Source organism: Microcaecilia unicolor, chromosome 7 (genome assembly GCF_901765095.1).
Source record: "Microcaecilia unicolor chromosome 7, aMicUni1.1, whole genome shotgun sequence".
NCBI classification, from domain to species: domain Eukaryota; kingdom Metazoa; phylum Chordata; class Amphibia; order Gymnophiona; family Siphonopidae; genus Microcaecilia; species Microcaecilia unicolor.
Window position 1 is genome coordinate 106,758,303 of NC_044037.1, and position 14,238 is coordinate 106,772,540.

The 14,238-nt window shown below is 44.3% G+C and overlaps 1 protein-coding gene across 1 annotated transcript in view; it reads right to left on the minus strand.

The window, feature by feature from the left end:
- DOC2A (double C2 domain alpha) overlaps nucleotides 1–14,238 on the minus strand; it is a 142,835-nt gene that overhangs the window by 96,249 nt on the left and 32,348 nt on the right. The window contains exons 6-8 of the mRNA XM_030208721.1: nucleotides 8,427–8,553; nucleotides 8,153–8,212; nucleotides 7,749–7,906 (exon numbers count right to left, since the gene is read on the minus strand). Coding sequence (XP_030064581.1) covers nucleotides 7,749–7,906; nucleotides 8,153–8,212; nucleotides 8,427–8,553 — 345 coding nt within the window. The remainder of the gene's footprint in view (nucleotides 1–7,748; nucleotides 7,907–8,152; nucleotides 8,213–8,426; nucleotides 8,554–14,238) is intronic.

Below are 14,238 nucleotides of genomic sequence, written 5' to 3' on the forward strand. Positions count from 1 at the left end.
TTTCTTAGGTGTTGTTTTTGAATCTAAACTCACTTTCAAGACACAAATCGATAATGTGATAAAAACTTCCTTTTTTGCTCTGTATTTGTTTAGTCTGGTCTTTTCTCTTAACTTAATCCATCTGTTCCCTCATTTTGGCTCTGGTTATTATCCAGATCGATTACTGCAACTTCCTGTACCCTGGTCTTCCTCTGTACTCTTTAAAAAGTCTTCAGTTGATCCTATCCATGGCAATCAAACTTATTCATCATGCACACCATTTTGATCACTCCTCTCCTTCATCTTGAGCACTGGCTTCCTGTCTCATCCCGCATTCGGTACAAACTCCTCATATTGGTCTTTAAAGGTCGTGCACCCACTGCTCCTGCTTACCTGCATAAATTTCTTGTTCCTTACACTCCCTCATGTCACCTTTGGTCTTCTTCAGGTAATCTCCTTTGTGTTCCGTCCCCTTCTGCTCTTCATTTATCTCTCTCCCGAGATACAGCTTTTAGTTATTTAGGCCCCAAGTTGTGGAATGATTTGCCCCCTTCCTTAGAGCTGACATGCCTCTTCAGTCATTCAAAGCACTTCTGAAATCATTTATTTTTTCCTCTTCCTTTTTTCCTAATTAATTATTCCTAGATCCTTGTCCCTGTCTTCTCCTACCTTTTATTTGGTACCTTTATCCCCACCCTTCTCCTCCCCTCCATTTTGCCCCCCCCCCCTCCCCCCAGCTCTGACATTTCAGTTTTAGCTTGTTGTAAGCCGCTTAGTTGCCTGTATAGGATCAATTTACGGTATATCAAATGCCTGGAAAAAAATAAACAAGATCCTCCTCTCCAAACATCAGCTGCCACTTCCTCCAGCCTTGTGTCCTTGTTGGTGCTAGATAATGGTAATGGTGGCTGCTGTCTGTTGGACTCCTGAGAATAGGAGGGATTGGCCTCCTCCTCCCTGCTGCTCTCCTCACCAGCAGGATGCACCCCTGCAGCATTTGCAGGATAAAGATTAGAGGGACACTTCTAAGGACAGAGCGGTGACAAAGTACAGGTCTGCTGACCAAGGAACAGTCCAGAATGAAGTTTTTAACAGTATATCACAGACACTGGCTGTAACATTATCACTTTTGGCATTGTTGCTAGAAAGCAGGAGCCTTAGCATAATATCTGCCTGGACCTCACAACATAACCTTATGTTCTCAAGTGGCTGAGCAGTAGAGAGAGGCAAAGGCTACATTCTGTCACCATATGAGTACATTCATGTTCCTTTGCAATGTCTCCTGAGTATGACTCTCAGGTGAACTGACAGAATGACTAAATTAATCATGCTATACTTGCTTCACAACACATTAGGACTGCCCAGGTAGAGGGAGGAGAAAGTGATAGGAATGGGGACAGGGGAACTAAATGACTCCAGTGTGCCAATTATCATTGTGTCACTAATAATGAGGGAGGCATGCTATGCTAAGCTCACATGACCTTTCCTACAGTAGATGAGGATCCTCATTTCCAGATGTGTAGGAACATGTGAAGACATGAAAGGCAAGGATGGGTGGTGCAAATAGAAAAGCATATAGGTTGAGGACTACTACATTGCAAATGTACACTGTAGAATGTACCAGAGATCATAACTCACCTGCTGTTCTGCCTATCATGTCATGTTCTTTGACCCCTGCAATGTGGCTGGTACTTCCCTCTCCAGGGGGTGAGGGCTATGTGGCTGTCAGTTCCCTCGCAATAATGAGTGGCCTCTGTTTTGCGGTTTCTGACAGGCAGGTCTCTGCATTTTGTTTAGATCCTCAACATTGTGATTGTGATGTAAAATGGCACTGAGGTGCTGGCAAATACTATGCCACAGTGAGTTATAGTAGTTGGTGCTGACCCTTGCCCCAGCATTCTCATACCTCCTCCCTTCCTCTGGGCGATATTGGTAGCTGTGAGATCAAGGCAACAGCCCACATACCTGTTTTATAATGGCACGTGTAATTGGCTATTTTCCACTACTGTACGTGGGCAACAACCAGGTGCATATAATCTAGCTGCATGCATTTACAGAATTAGCATTAAACTTGCCCATCGCTGCTATAAGCGCCCACCTGTCAGTGTTCTGAGCGCCCATTTGCTACCTCTATTATTAGTAATCTATACACCTGAAGGGAGATACTACCATCCCTCCCCACATGGTAATGGCCCTTACTAGTGTTTATTCTCTGCAATTAATCCCAGGTGTCCCAGAACCTCTCTGGTTGACGATGTCTCACCAGACAGCAGGGTGGATGGGACTTGTACCTGTGTAGACTTTCTGTTATTGGCTCACATTCCAATGGGGCTATCTATGGCTATTTAGGGAACTTGTGGTGGGGTGGAGGGGACCATGACATGTGGCGTGGTGACTACTTCTGGGCCCCTGCTTGCATCAGGTAGCATGTTCTGCCTTGTGTTCTAGAAGCAGGCTTCCTTATATGTAGGCCAATGCCCTAATTTCAAGACCCAATTCAGAAACATGTGCGATAAACACAGAGGATTCCTAGAGGATGGAATCAAAACAAAACTTAAATGACCTTCACACTTTAAAAAGGGTATAGAGGGTGCAGCCTGCAAAGAGTGGCAAGTACAGCTCTGGCTGCCTTGTTAGGCAGACTGGATGGACCATACAGGTTTTTATCTACTGTCATTTACTATTTTACCGTACATATTTTTCGATGTTGTCATTTAGACATGCTCCTATTTAACTGAACGCCCTTACAGAATGGTCCTTTACGTGACTGAGGAATTAGATCGGGGTGAGCACTACATATTGCGCAATTTAGTAAAGCTTTTGACACTCTTGCACACAGGAAGTTCATAAATAAACTGAGCAGTCTAGGGTGGGTTCTAGACTGGTAAACTGGATAAGAAAATTGGTTCAGTGATAGGCATTCTGGGTAGCAGTGAATAGGAGTTCACTCCAAGGATATGGAAGATCAGTTTTGTTCAATATTTTCTAGGAAGTAAGATATGACTTCTTCATAGATGATAGTAAGATTTGCAGTAGGGTGGACAGTCCTAATGGAAAAGGAAAATCAAGGTGGAATCCAAGAAAATTAGAGCTGATCAAAATGTTAGAAGCTTTGATTTAATGCAAGAAAAATACAGAATCACATATTTGGGTGCCTAAATCCAAGAAGATGAGGTTAAGTACCAAACAGAAGTGGTACTTCAGGTGATCACACCTCATGATATCAAGGTTACAAGCAGCTGAACAATGAGGTGGCAAGAGCCAGAGGAATGCGAGGGTTCTTAGGGAGAGATATAACAGCAGAATAAAGTAGAGTTTGTACAGAGGTATTGCAATGTGTGCAATTCTGGAGGCCATAACTGAGTCTACTGGTGGCTCTGTTTCAGTCCAAGTGCATCAGGGGCTATTTTTTAGCTGATGACATTCAAGTGTTTTTTTTCCATGTTGATCTCTGTCTCCCTGATTTATTTCCTCTTAACAGTTGGTTCAATGATGTAGCACCCTGGTTGAAGATGAACTGCCTTAAAGCTGCTCTGCAGAAATCTCATGCAGTTAGGCTCATGGCTAGGAAATCTAATCCTGCGTTGTCTCCAAACATTTCCAGTTATCCATTAGACTCTTTAACAGTTTTGAGGCTTGACCTGGACTCTGAATTACACACAGATCGCTGCTGTATTCAGGTTTCGATTTCTTTGTTTAGTCAGATTAGATCCATTAGGTGTTTTCTGGACCAAGATGTTCTGTTGGTCTTGATTTGTGCATTAGTATTGAACCAATTAGACTACTGTAATTACAGGCATCCATCTGTTATCTATTAGAGGATCGCAAATTGTTCAAAATACAGCTGTTAAATTGATACATTACGTAAAATGTTCTGATCATGTATCACTGCTCCTTATGTAGTACCATTGACTGCCTATATAGAGTTATATTTAAATGCTGGTCTTAACCTTTAAAGCTCTTCAATCAGGTCAGTCCGCTTTTGTGTTCAATGTATTAATCCCTTAAACATCTTTCTACAAAGTGCACTGTAAGTCAGGCACCAAAATGCTTGGCAATAACTGCAAAATCTATAATGAGATCCGGGCCTCTGTGTAGCCTTGATTTTCCCTCCGGTGTTACAGGCTAATGGCATTTCAGCACTTCATAGATTTGTCTCCAAAATCTAATCTATACCAGTGGCGTAGCCAGACTGCCAATTTTGGATGGGCCTGAACCCAAAGTGGGTGGGCACAAAATTTTCTCTCTACCCCCCTCCCCCAGCAAAATTTAGTCACGCTAATCAGATGCATTTGTCACACAGGGTAAAGTGCTGCTTTTCAGTGCATCAGATTTCAGAAAATTTATTTAATAGCCTAACACCCTTTTCAATGAGCTTTCAGAGGCCAAAACCTCCTGCCTCAGGTCAGTATAATGCTGTTACGGTATCCTCGCCTGACCTAAGGAAGGAAGTATTGGTCTCTGAAACTTCATTAACACAGGTACCATATTACTTTATCCTAAATTAAAAATAAAATTATTTTCTTTACTTTTCTTGTATGGCCATTTACTTTTTCTCATTGTGTCGCTCCCAGTCTCTAGATTCTGCTTTCCTTCGTTTTCGCTTAACTCTTCTGCCACGGTTTCCTGGCCATTTCTCATTTTTCTCTCCTTTTTCTTTGCTTTCTTCAATATTTTTCTGCCTCTCTCTCTCTTGATTTAATTCATTCTTACTATCCATTCTTTAATTTCCTTCATCTACTTATGGCTTTTCATCTTTTTCTCACCCTTGTTCTCCCCATGCCCCTTCCTCTTATTCTCCAGTCTTTCACTACTCTCCTTTTCCATCCAGCAGCTCTCTTCTTTCTCTCCCCATCCTTCCAGTCTCCCCTCTCTCTCCCCATCCTTCCAGTAGTCTCCCCTCTTTCTTTCTGCATCCTTCCGTCCAGTGTCACCTCTTTCTCCCTACCCTTCCATCCAGCGTCTTCCCTCTTTCTCTCCCCATCCTTCCATACATCTATCCTCTCTCCTGATCCTTCCATCTAATGTCTCTCTCCCTCTTTCTAACCAGTGTCTCTGTATCACTCTACCCTTTTCTGTTCAGTGTCCCTTCTCTCTCCACATCCTTCCAGTCTCTCACCTTTCTCTCTGCATCCTTCCAGTCTCTCCCCTTTCTCTCCCCATCCTTCCATCCAGAGTCTCTCTCCCCATCCATCCGTTTTCCCTCTTTCTCTCCCCATCCTTCCATCTGTTTTCTATCTTTTCTCCCCATCCTTCCATGTTTTCCCTCAGTCTCTGCCATCCTTCCATCTGTTTTCACTCTTTTCTCCTCATCCTTCCATGTTTTCCCTCTTTCTCCCCATCCTTCCATGTTTTCCCTCATTCTCTGCCATCCTTCCATCTGTTTTCCCTCTTTCTCCCCATCCTTCCATGTTTTCCCTCATTCTCCCCATCCTTCCATGTTTCCCTCTTTCTCCCCATCCTTCCATGTTTCCCTCATTCTCTGCCATCCTTCCATCTGTTTTCCCTCTTTTCTCCCCATCCTTCCATGTTTTCCCTCATTCTCCCCATCCTTCCATGTTTCCCTCTTTCTCCCCATCCTTCCATGTTTTCCCTCATTCTCTGCCATCCTTCCATCTGTTTTCCCTCTTTTCTCCCCATCCTTCCATGTTTTCCCTCTGTCTCCCCATCCTTCCATCTGTTTTTCCTTTTTCTCCCCATCCTTCCATGTTTTCCCTCTTTTCTTCGACGAGGCCCGCCCTGCATGCCAGCGCCAGCTCCCATTGCCGGCCACTGCTGCTTTTCCTGTTGAGCAGCAGGGCCGGCGCTACAAAAAGAAGAAGCGCTAACGGCGCTAAGGACCGTAGGACGAGAAATGTTAAAAAAAAAAAAAGCGCGGCACCGGCAGGCACTGTCTCGGCAGCCTTGAGGCATTGGCTGCTGAGGCATTGGCTGCTGGCTCGCAGGCTCCTCCCGCAGATGGGAGGAGCCTGCGAGCCAGCAGCCAATGCCTCAGCAGCCAATGCCTCAAGGCTGCCGAGACAGTGCCTGCCGGTGCCGCGCTTTTTTTTTTTTTTTAACATTTCTCGTCCTTAGCGCCGTTAGCGCTTCTTCTTTTTGTAGCGCCGGCCCTGCTGCTCAACAGGAAAAGCAGCAGTGGCCGGCAATGGGTGCTGGGGCTGGCGCTGGCGCTGGGCGGGCCTGGGCTGAAATTGGGTGGGCCTGGGCCCAGCCAGGCCCACCCGTAGCTACGCCCTACTCTTATTTGTTCTCTGCCTTATCTGGATTATGGAGTCTCATTCTTTCTTCCAAATATTAGTTTTTTAAAAATTTGTGCAAACCGCTTTGATGCGCTTCACAAAAGGCAGAAAGTACCTAATAAACCATAGACCATGCTAGCGTAAATCGGCATTTACGTGTCAACATTTATTCACACCCACTTATGCCAGATCTATGGCAGGCATAAATGCACGTGCCTAAAAGCTGCACTTGAGTGCATAAATGACACTATTCAATAGCGGGTGCATGTAATTGTAGGAGATGCTTATGCCCCACCCACGTGAACACCCCTTTGAATTCATCTTCTATGCAAGTTGCATGCTAAGATTACATAGAGCACTGCTTAGTGTCCAAATAGCACTTGAGCATTAAACATTATTTCGAGTAAGTGCTAATATTCTATACCTTGAGAGCACAAATGGTTTTTACATTTAGATGTTACAGCACCCTCAGGTTATAGAATGAGGAGCTTGGGGGCTGTGATCACAAAGCTACATCTCCCATTGATGCCTTCCCACTATTGGCAATGTCTGGATTTTACTTAGATTTCTGCATTTTATGTACTGGCCCCTCTCTTCTGGAATATACTTCTGTGCTATTTCTGGTTGGGGACATCTTTGATAAAATTTAAGGCTGGACTTAAAGCATATTTTTCCCCAGACCCTCGAGACTTGATTGAGTTGGGTGGATTATGCTGGGTTGATGACTTTGGGTGGGTGGGGGGGGGGGGGGGGGGGGAGAGGGCGGTACTTTCTTCTCCTGATTTCTTTCTGTCTTTTCTTACAGTTTTATATGTTTGTGTTATTATAAACTGCCTTGATGCCTGGCAAAGGGCAAAATGTAAAGTTTGGTAATAAACAAAGATATAAAGAGTACAGGCAGTCCGGAGCAAAGCTACTACAGCCCGCACTACAGTCTTAAGGTGGGATTTAAGCACCCTAGAAGAAAAGAGGTAGGGAAGCATAAGCTAGACATATTCAAATACCAGAAAGGGATACATAATGCACAATAAAAAGCATATTTTCAGTATAAAGTAAGTTCAATAATACAGGGTCATGGGATATGGCTGAAAGGGAGTAGCCTTAGGACTAATATCACGAAATATTTTTTCACAGAAAAGATGCGTGGAATGTGCTTCCAGTGAAGTAATGGACGCACATACAGGATCAGAATAAGTCTGGGATAAGCACAGAACTAATGGGGAACTGGAAGCAATGCCAGAGATCAGCAGGGCTTCTTCGTTCCAGACCTTGAGGGCCACAAAGTTTCAGCACAACCTAGCTATGCAAGTTAGCCTGCTTGGTCTATACAAATGCAAATACATCTTATGAGATATTTATGATAAATATCTTAGAAACTGAACCTGTTTGCAGCTCTTGCTGAAAACCCTTGGCTTCTAAGAAAATGGTCAAACAGAATGGGTTTTGAGGTCTGCTTCTATGTATCAGGGAAATGTCTGTAACAGGGTTCATCGGTATATGGGCACTGAAAGCCCCCCTCTTGAGACTCACGTCTTGACGTAGGGGTCTGAGTAGCCGTTGACATCCATAGCTGCCAGATGTGCACAACGGATGATGCCCACCAGAAGTCCACCTCGCTCTGAGCTGTACATGAGGGAGAGGAGGATACGGCCCCTCTCTTCCATCTCCCACTGCTGCGCCCTCTCCAGCTGTGAGACAGTAAAGCAGATGTTACATTTTCAAAGCATGGGGCTCTGATGACAATTAGCACAAGAAACGTAACTTTTCAAACAAGTTTCATATCTCTACAGAGAATGATATGATAATCAGAAAAAAAATAAAAGGAAGACTTTAACCATTGTGTTTGTTTTAGCTACACAGTGAATTATCTGGGAACCTGAATTTCTTGTGGTAAGGGTCTGAGAACATTAGTGATTCTGAAATAAGGATCTCACCTCTTTCAGATAGAAAGAAATTCCTCTGAGAGCAGCTGTCATAGAAGAGGGAGAGGCCAGCTAAAAAGAGGAACATAGAAGAGACATATGTGAGCTAAATGCAGAAAAGAAAAATTAAAGCGAAACATTTCCTAACAAGGAAAGGGTTTTGTATCAACTATCAGAATGTACCTGTCCCTGCTGAGGGCTGAGTGTTCCTTCAACAAAACACCAATAAACATTTGCAGAGACTGTGCTGAAGGAGTCTCCCTGTAACCCTCCTATCAAGACTCACCGGTATTTGTCGCTCTAGACATATGTTGAAGTGCTTTCTCTGTCCTGGCTTCAGACGTCGCAGTGGGACTCGAATCTCACCAATGAATTCATTGTGACTCAGCTTGTCCTCATCACATACTGATATCCTGTAAAGTTCAGACACATCCCTTAATCCTGGATGCACTAGTATACAGTCACTCATTCCTAATCAATAGAAAAGCATTTCAGATACTTGAGCTCCATATTCTGCATTTTTCTGGAATTTCCTCCTGGCACTTTGAATTTACTCAAATTTCTCTGGGGTATTTTGAAGAGTTTACAGTGGCACTACTGTTATCAGTAGATATGTAGCATTTTGTCACAGCTGTAAAATGTGTGACAGCTATCTGTTAGAAAAGGGTGTGTGTGTATGGGGAGGGGGGGGGGGGTAACTTTCAAATTGATGTATGTGGGTAAAAAGTGTTTTACCCACAATAATTATCTGACCGAAAACTGCCTTCCCTCAGTGTGGCTAAAGGTGTGAGGTTCCGCCACTATCCTGCAGGGGGCTCAGCTTCTGAGAGTTTTTGCTGTGGTGAACTTCTGATCTGCCAATTTATGTCAGTATGCCTCAACAGGCAGGCACACCATCTGTTTCCTGCCAGAGGCCATCTTGTTCCTGTCTAGACTTCTATATAAACCTAGTCACTGTTTGGTTTCCTTGCCAAAGCTTGCTATCATCTTGTTCTTTTGCTGCTTGGTTCTTGCTGGATCCCATTCATTCCGTTAGACCAGAGGTTTTCCTGAAAACCCCGACTGGCTGGGTGTGCCCCAAGGACCAGGTTGAAAACCGCTGCATTAGATGTTTCTGATCCTGTTGCAGTCCCTGCTGGACTTCAGCCTTTCCCCTACCTTGTTGGCTTGTCCTTGCTAGTGCCCTTGTGTGCTTGTTATGGTTCCTCTGCTGTCTGGCTCTCTCTTCAGGTTCAGGGCAGCAAAGACCTGGTGGCCACCAGCACTGGAATGCCCAAACTGAAGGGAAGGTAGTTGCTAGAGGTAGAAGACCCAGCCCTATCTTCCCCTGGACCTTGGGGGCCAAACCTGCCAGTGCCACTCCCAGGTCTCTTCTACTGACATGAACCATCAGAAAAGGATACATTTCACATGTTCTTCCACAATGAGAGCAATTTTCAAAGGCTTTTTTGCAGTTATTATGCAGGCAGTGTGTCACAAAATTCCTGCCCTTTACGGGATTAATTTTTTAAAGAAGTTGCCTACAGTCAGATGCCATATATAAGCACAAATGCCAGTACTGTGTGTAAATTACAATTATCCTGCTACTTGCTATCCTGTATGTACACATATATCTTCAATAACACAAACTTTACAGGTAGGCATGCACATGGGCAGAATCTGGACAGTCCTTGTATCCCTACTAGTTGATCTTCACAGAAACTGAGATAGGGGATTTGCCTCAGTGTTTGTAGTGCTAGACTTTTCAGCAACTTCTGACACTGTGGATCACAATATGCTAGCATGACTCAGGTAATAGTGGAACAGAACTTGCCTGGTTCAGATCCTATCTATCAAACAGACAACAGTCCATACTGTTCAGCAGCACCTCATCACCACCATGGACACTGACCTGTGGGGCACCACAAGGATCAACACTGTCACCTATTCTGTTCAATAGCCACCTAGCCAAGCTGATTCGGTTGATGAACACTCAGTTCTTCATCTACGTGGACAACATGCAGCTACTCGTACCCACTGAACCTGACTTACCCACAGCCCTGAATAAACTACCTATCTGTCTAACATCAATTCAAGAATGGGCTAAAAATAGCAAACTTTACCTGAACCCGAGCTTCTATGGGCCCCCAACAAAAGTGGGCACACACCTGATATCAAAATCTCTTATGGGAAATATGAACTCCCCCTCAAATCACAAGTCAGGAACCTTGGAATACAGCTAGATTCAATACTTACTCTGATCCCCCAATCCAAGCAACCTTCAAGAGCTGCTTCTATTATTTGCGACAACTACGCTGCCTCTGTTCTTATGTTGAGAAGGCAAGTGTTATCTCACCTGTGCATGTCATGATAACATCAAGACTGGATTACTGTAATGCACTCTGCAATGGTTTGACTACAAAGGGTTTGTACCAGTTCCAACTGATTCAGAATGCTGCAGCAACATAGAAGATTGTAAGCGATGTGACCACATCACACCATCTCTGCAAAAACTTTACTGGCTACCAGTACAATACAGGGCTAAATTTAAAACTGTGTCTGATCTTCAAGGCCCTTAAAGGAAATGGTCCGAAGTACTTGAAGAACAGGATCTCCCTCTACACACCTCCAAGGTTACTAAGGTCCTCCCAAGGAATACCCTATCTATAACCTCTCCAAAGGACATCACACAATGTGATACCCACCAACAAGCCTTCTCCGGAGTAACTCCCACATTCTGGAATGCACTCCCTGAAAGGCTTCGCTTAATGTAAGACTATCTCTACTTCAGGAAGCAGGTGAAAGCTTGGCTCTTCAACCAGGCCTTTAATGGAAGAAGTAACTAACTTGCTAGTCACAAACACACACACAAGGAGTGACACCAACTGCACATACTATAGCAGGCCATGTTTATCCACTCCTACCCTAGCTAAGATAATATTCAAGTATCTTTCTGACCTCATTTGCAACTTTCTTTAAATTATCCCCTTATTTTCTTTTCCTGTTACTCTATCTTATCTATCTATATGTTCCATCTTTGCTTACACCCTATGCTGTCTATTAAAATGTTTAATCGCATATTGTGTTGACAGTATAACATACTATGCCATACTTTGTATTGTTGCTTGAATATTTTTACTGCTGTAATTGTCCATTGCTTCTGTTTGACTTATTCTTGCTGTACACCGCCTAGGTGTATTTTTTTTCAGCGCCAATTTTTTTAGGCATGATATATAGAATCTAGCCCTTGATGCCTAACTTTAGGCGACCTGTTATAGAATGAGGGAGAAAATGTCATGGAACTCCTAAATTTAGGAGCTTAACAAGTGGGGGCAACAGCGGCAGGTTTAATGTAGGGAAACATGTTATGAGCTTGGTACTGATTTTCAGCACTAGGCTCATAAATTATGAGCACTAGGCTCATAAATTTGGCTCAAAGTCTAGGCAAATGAGTGGCAGGCCTAAATTTATAAGCATACCTTTTAAGCTCCTAAATGGATTTTCAGCTGGAAACTTATGCTACTAAGTTTGGCTGAAAATAGGGCACAAATTTAGGAGCATACATTTTTAGAATATCAGGCCCCTAGATTACATTGTCAAATCTCCACATATTACTTTCCATGAAAAATGTACCTGCAAAAATTGCAAGTGCAAGCATCCATGAATACTTCTAACCTATCCATGACAACTGTCAAAGCAAAAGAATACATGTACTTTCACTCTGACAATTGGTGGAAAATCCACTTTATCCCTGCAGACTTTGTCAAAGTGTGAACATGTTGAAAATAGCCCCCTTCAGTTTCCTGTTTACCACAGAACTTGGGCTTAATAGGGTTGTGTGTGTGTGTGTTTGTGAGTGGCTGGGGAGAAGGAGAGGTAACTCAGAGTCTGAAACCTCGGAAAGGTGCTGGTACCTGTAATTAGCAACTGTGTTAATTGGCTTCAATCAATTTGCTCCCTTCATGTGAAACAGTACAGACGTGCCCTCTCTCTCACGCTCGTTAATGACCTCTGTATCATCTCAGTCTGGCATAGATCCTCTCCTACACATCACTGGTTTAATGCTCATGTTTACCATCCCTGGGGTCTCACTACAAATGACAATATGTGACAGTTTTCTCTCTTTTGATAAGGGATAGAAGTTGTTGCAATGCAGCTTCTATGTCTGGGAAGAAATGGGTTTCACAAGCTATTCCAGATTATCATCAGGCAATGGGGATGAATCAATCCTGATTTCATCCCCATCTTTTCCTACCCACCACCTGTATTTGATGGAGCATGTGGCTCCAGTTCCTGTCCTTAACATCTCTGGACAACTCAACTTCTGCACAGTGTGTTAGCCCTGATGCTCAGAAGCAAACGCAAGTGCTAGAGGCCATTAATGCCAGACTAGCGCCTGTGTTTGCCAGTGCACCATGCTCAATAACCCCCACCATGGGGAATAGTGAGTGTGCCATGGGATAGCGCATCAAGCATGCAAATGCATGCTGATGAGCTAATTCCCTATTCCTCTTCAATGCTCAGTGAGCAGCATGCCAAACAAGGGCGCTCCTCCCGCTACCAACCCTATGACAGCTCGGAACTGGTGTCAGGGTTGTGCCAGCCATTGGAAAGGAATGGGGAGACCATGAAGGGTCAGGAATCATTCCCTCAACCCCCCTAAAGACATGACCTGGTGGTCTGGTGGACCCCAGGGCCCAAACCCTCTCAAACATGCAAGAGTCTGGTGGTCCAGTTGGACCCCCGACTGCCCCCCCCCTGAAAGTAAAACCTTGGTGGTCCAGTGGGACCCCTGCCCAGGACCCTCCCTCGAAGACTAGCCCCGGTGGTCTAGCAGTGGCTCCCCAACCTCCTCTTATCTTGAAGGAGGAGAGACTAGGACTACTTCCCTCCTCTTGCTGGGCGTGTCCTCAAAATAGTAGTTAGGCCCTATCTAGTGCATCCCAGGATGCACAGGGCAGGGCTGAGGGGCTGCCATCTTGGGTGCACAACTTTTGAGTGTATGCACCAGGCACCATCCTGCCTCCAACAACTCCATGATGCTCAGTGCTATGAGTGCACCTACATGTGCATCTCATTAGTGTTGAGCATTAGGGAGTTGTTCTGGGGCGCTGTTACAGCAGTATTTCTCTAGCGTTGTTTAGTACAGCACTGGAGTTTTGAGCATTCCATTACAGAATGCTAGTTTAAACTCATATTGGCATGTCTAAAGTTAGACACAATGTGACAGCAGAAGAGACGGTCAGAGTACACACAACAACTTTAAGAATACAAAAAAGCACCAAGGGCCTTTTAAGGATGGGGTAGTCAAGAGTCCAAAACACGGCCTGTGTCAGGTCTAATAAAGGACTCTTGACTACCACATCCTTGAAAGGCCCTTGGTGCTTTTTTATATTCTTAAAGTTAGGCACAGCCATTTACAGCAGGTCTCTGGCTGGCGTTAATGACCATACCTAAGAGTGCCGTGCAATGAGTGTAATATATAGGTGCTGATATTCAGATCGCAGGAGTTAGTTGGGCTGCCTCCCGCAGTCGGCGCTGAACCTGGATATTCAATGCTGGGCTTTTTCCGGTGACCGGCATTGAATATCCGGTTTACTTTTGGCCAGTTTCAACTTAACCAACCAAGTCAATATTCAGCGCTGGCCGGTTAAGCTTAAACCAGCCAAAGAAAGGCCTGCTATTTCGGCAGCCCAATTTGACTGCCAAACTTAGCTGGTGATACGCTGAATATTCACAGATAGCCGGCTATGTCATGCGATATAACCGGTTACCCGCTGAGTGCTGACCATGAATATTCAGTGGGAGATAACCAACTATCTCCCGCTGAATATTTGCGGATAGCCGGTTAAGCGCTATTTAACCAGCCAGGAGCCCTTCCTGGCTGGTTAAATAGCTTTGAATATCAGGCAGATAATATTCTAAGTTGCGCACATAAGTTGGAGACAGGTCAATGCCCCCCCATGCTCCGCCCACATACAAGCCTCCTTGAAGCTACACACTATAGCACTATCAGATCGAATAGTGTATAGTGTACTTACATATGCAAGGCACATGCTCAGTTGTAGAACTGCCTTTCACAATTGTAAGCCTTCTAGGCACAGGAAAATATGTACTGT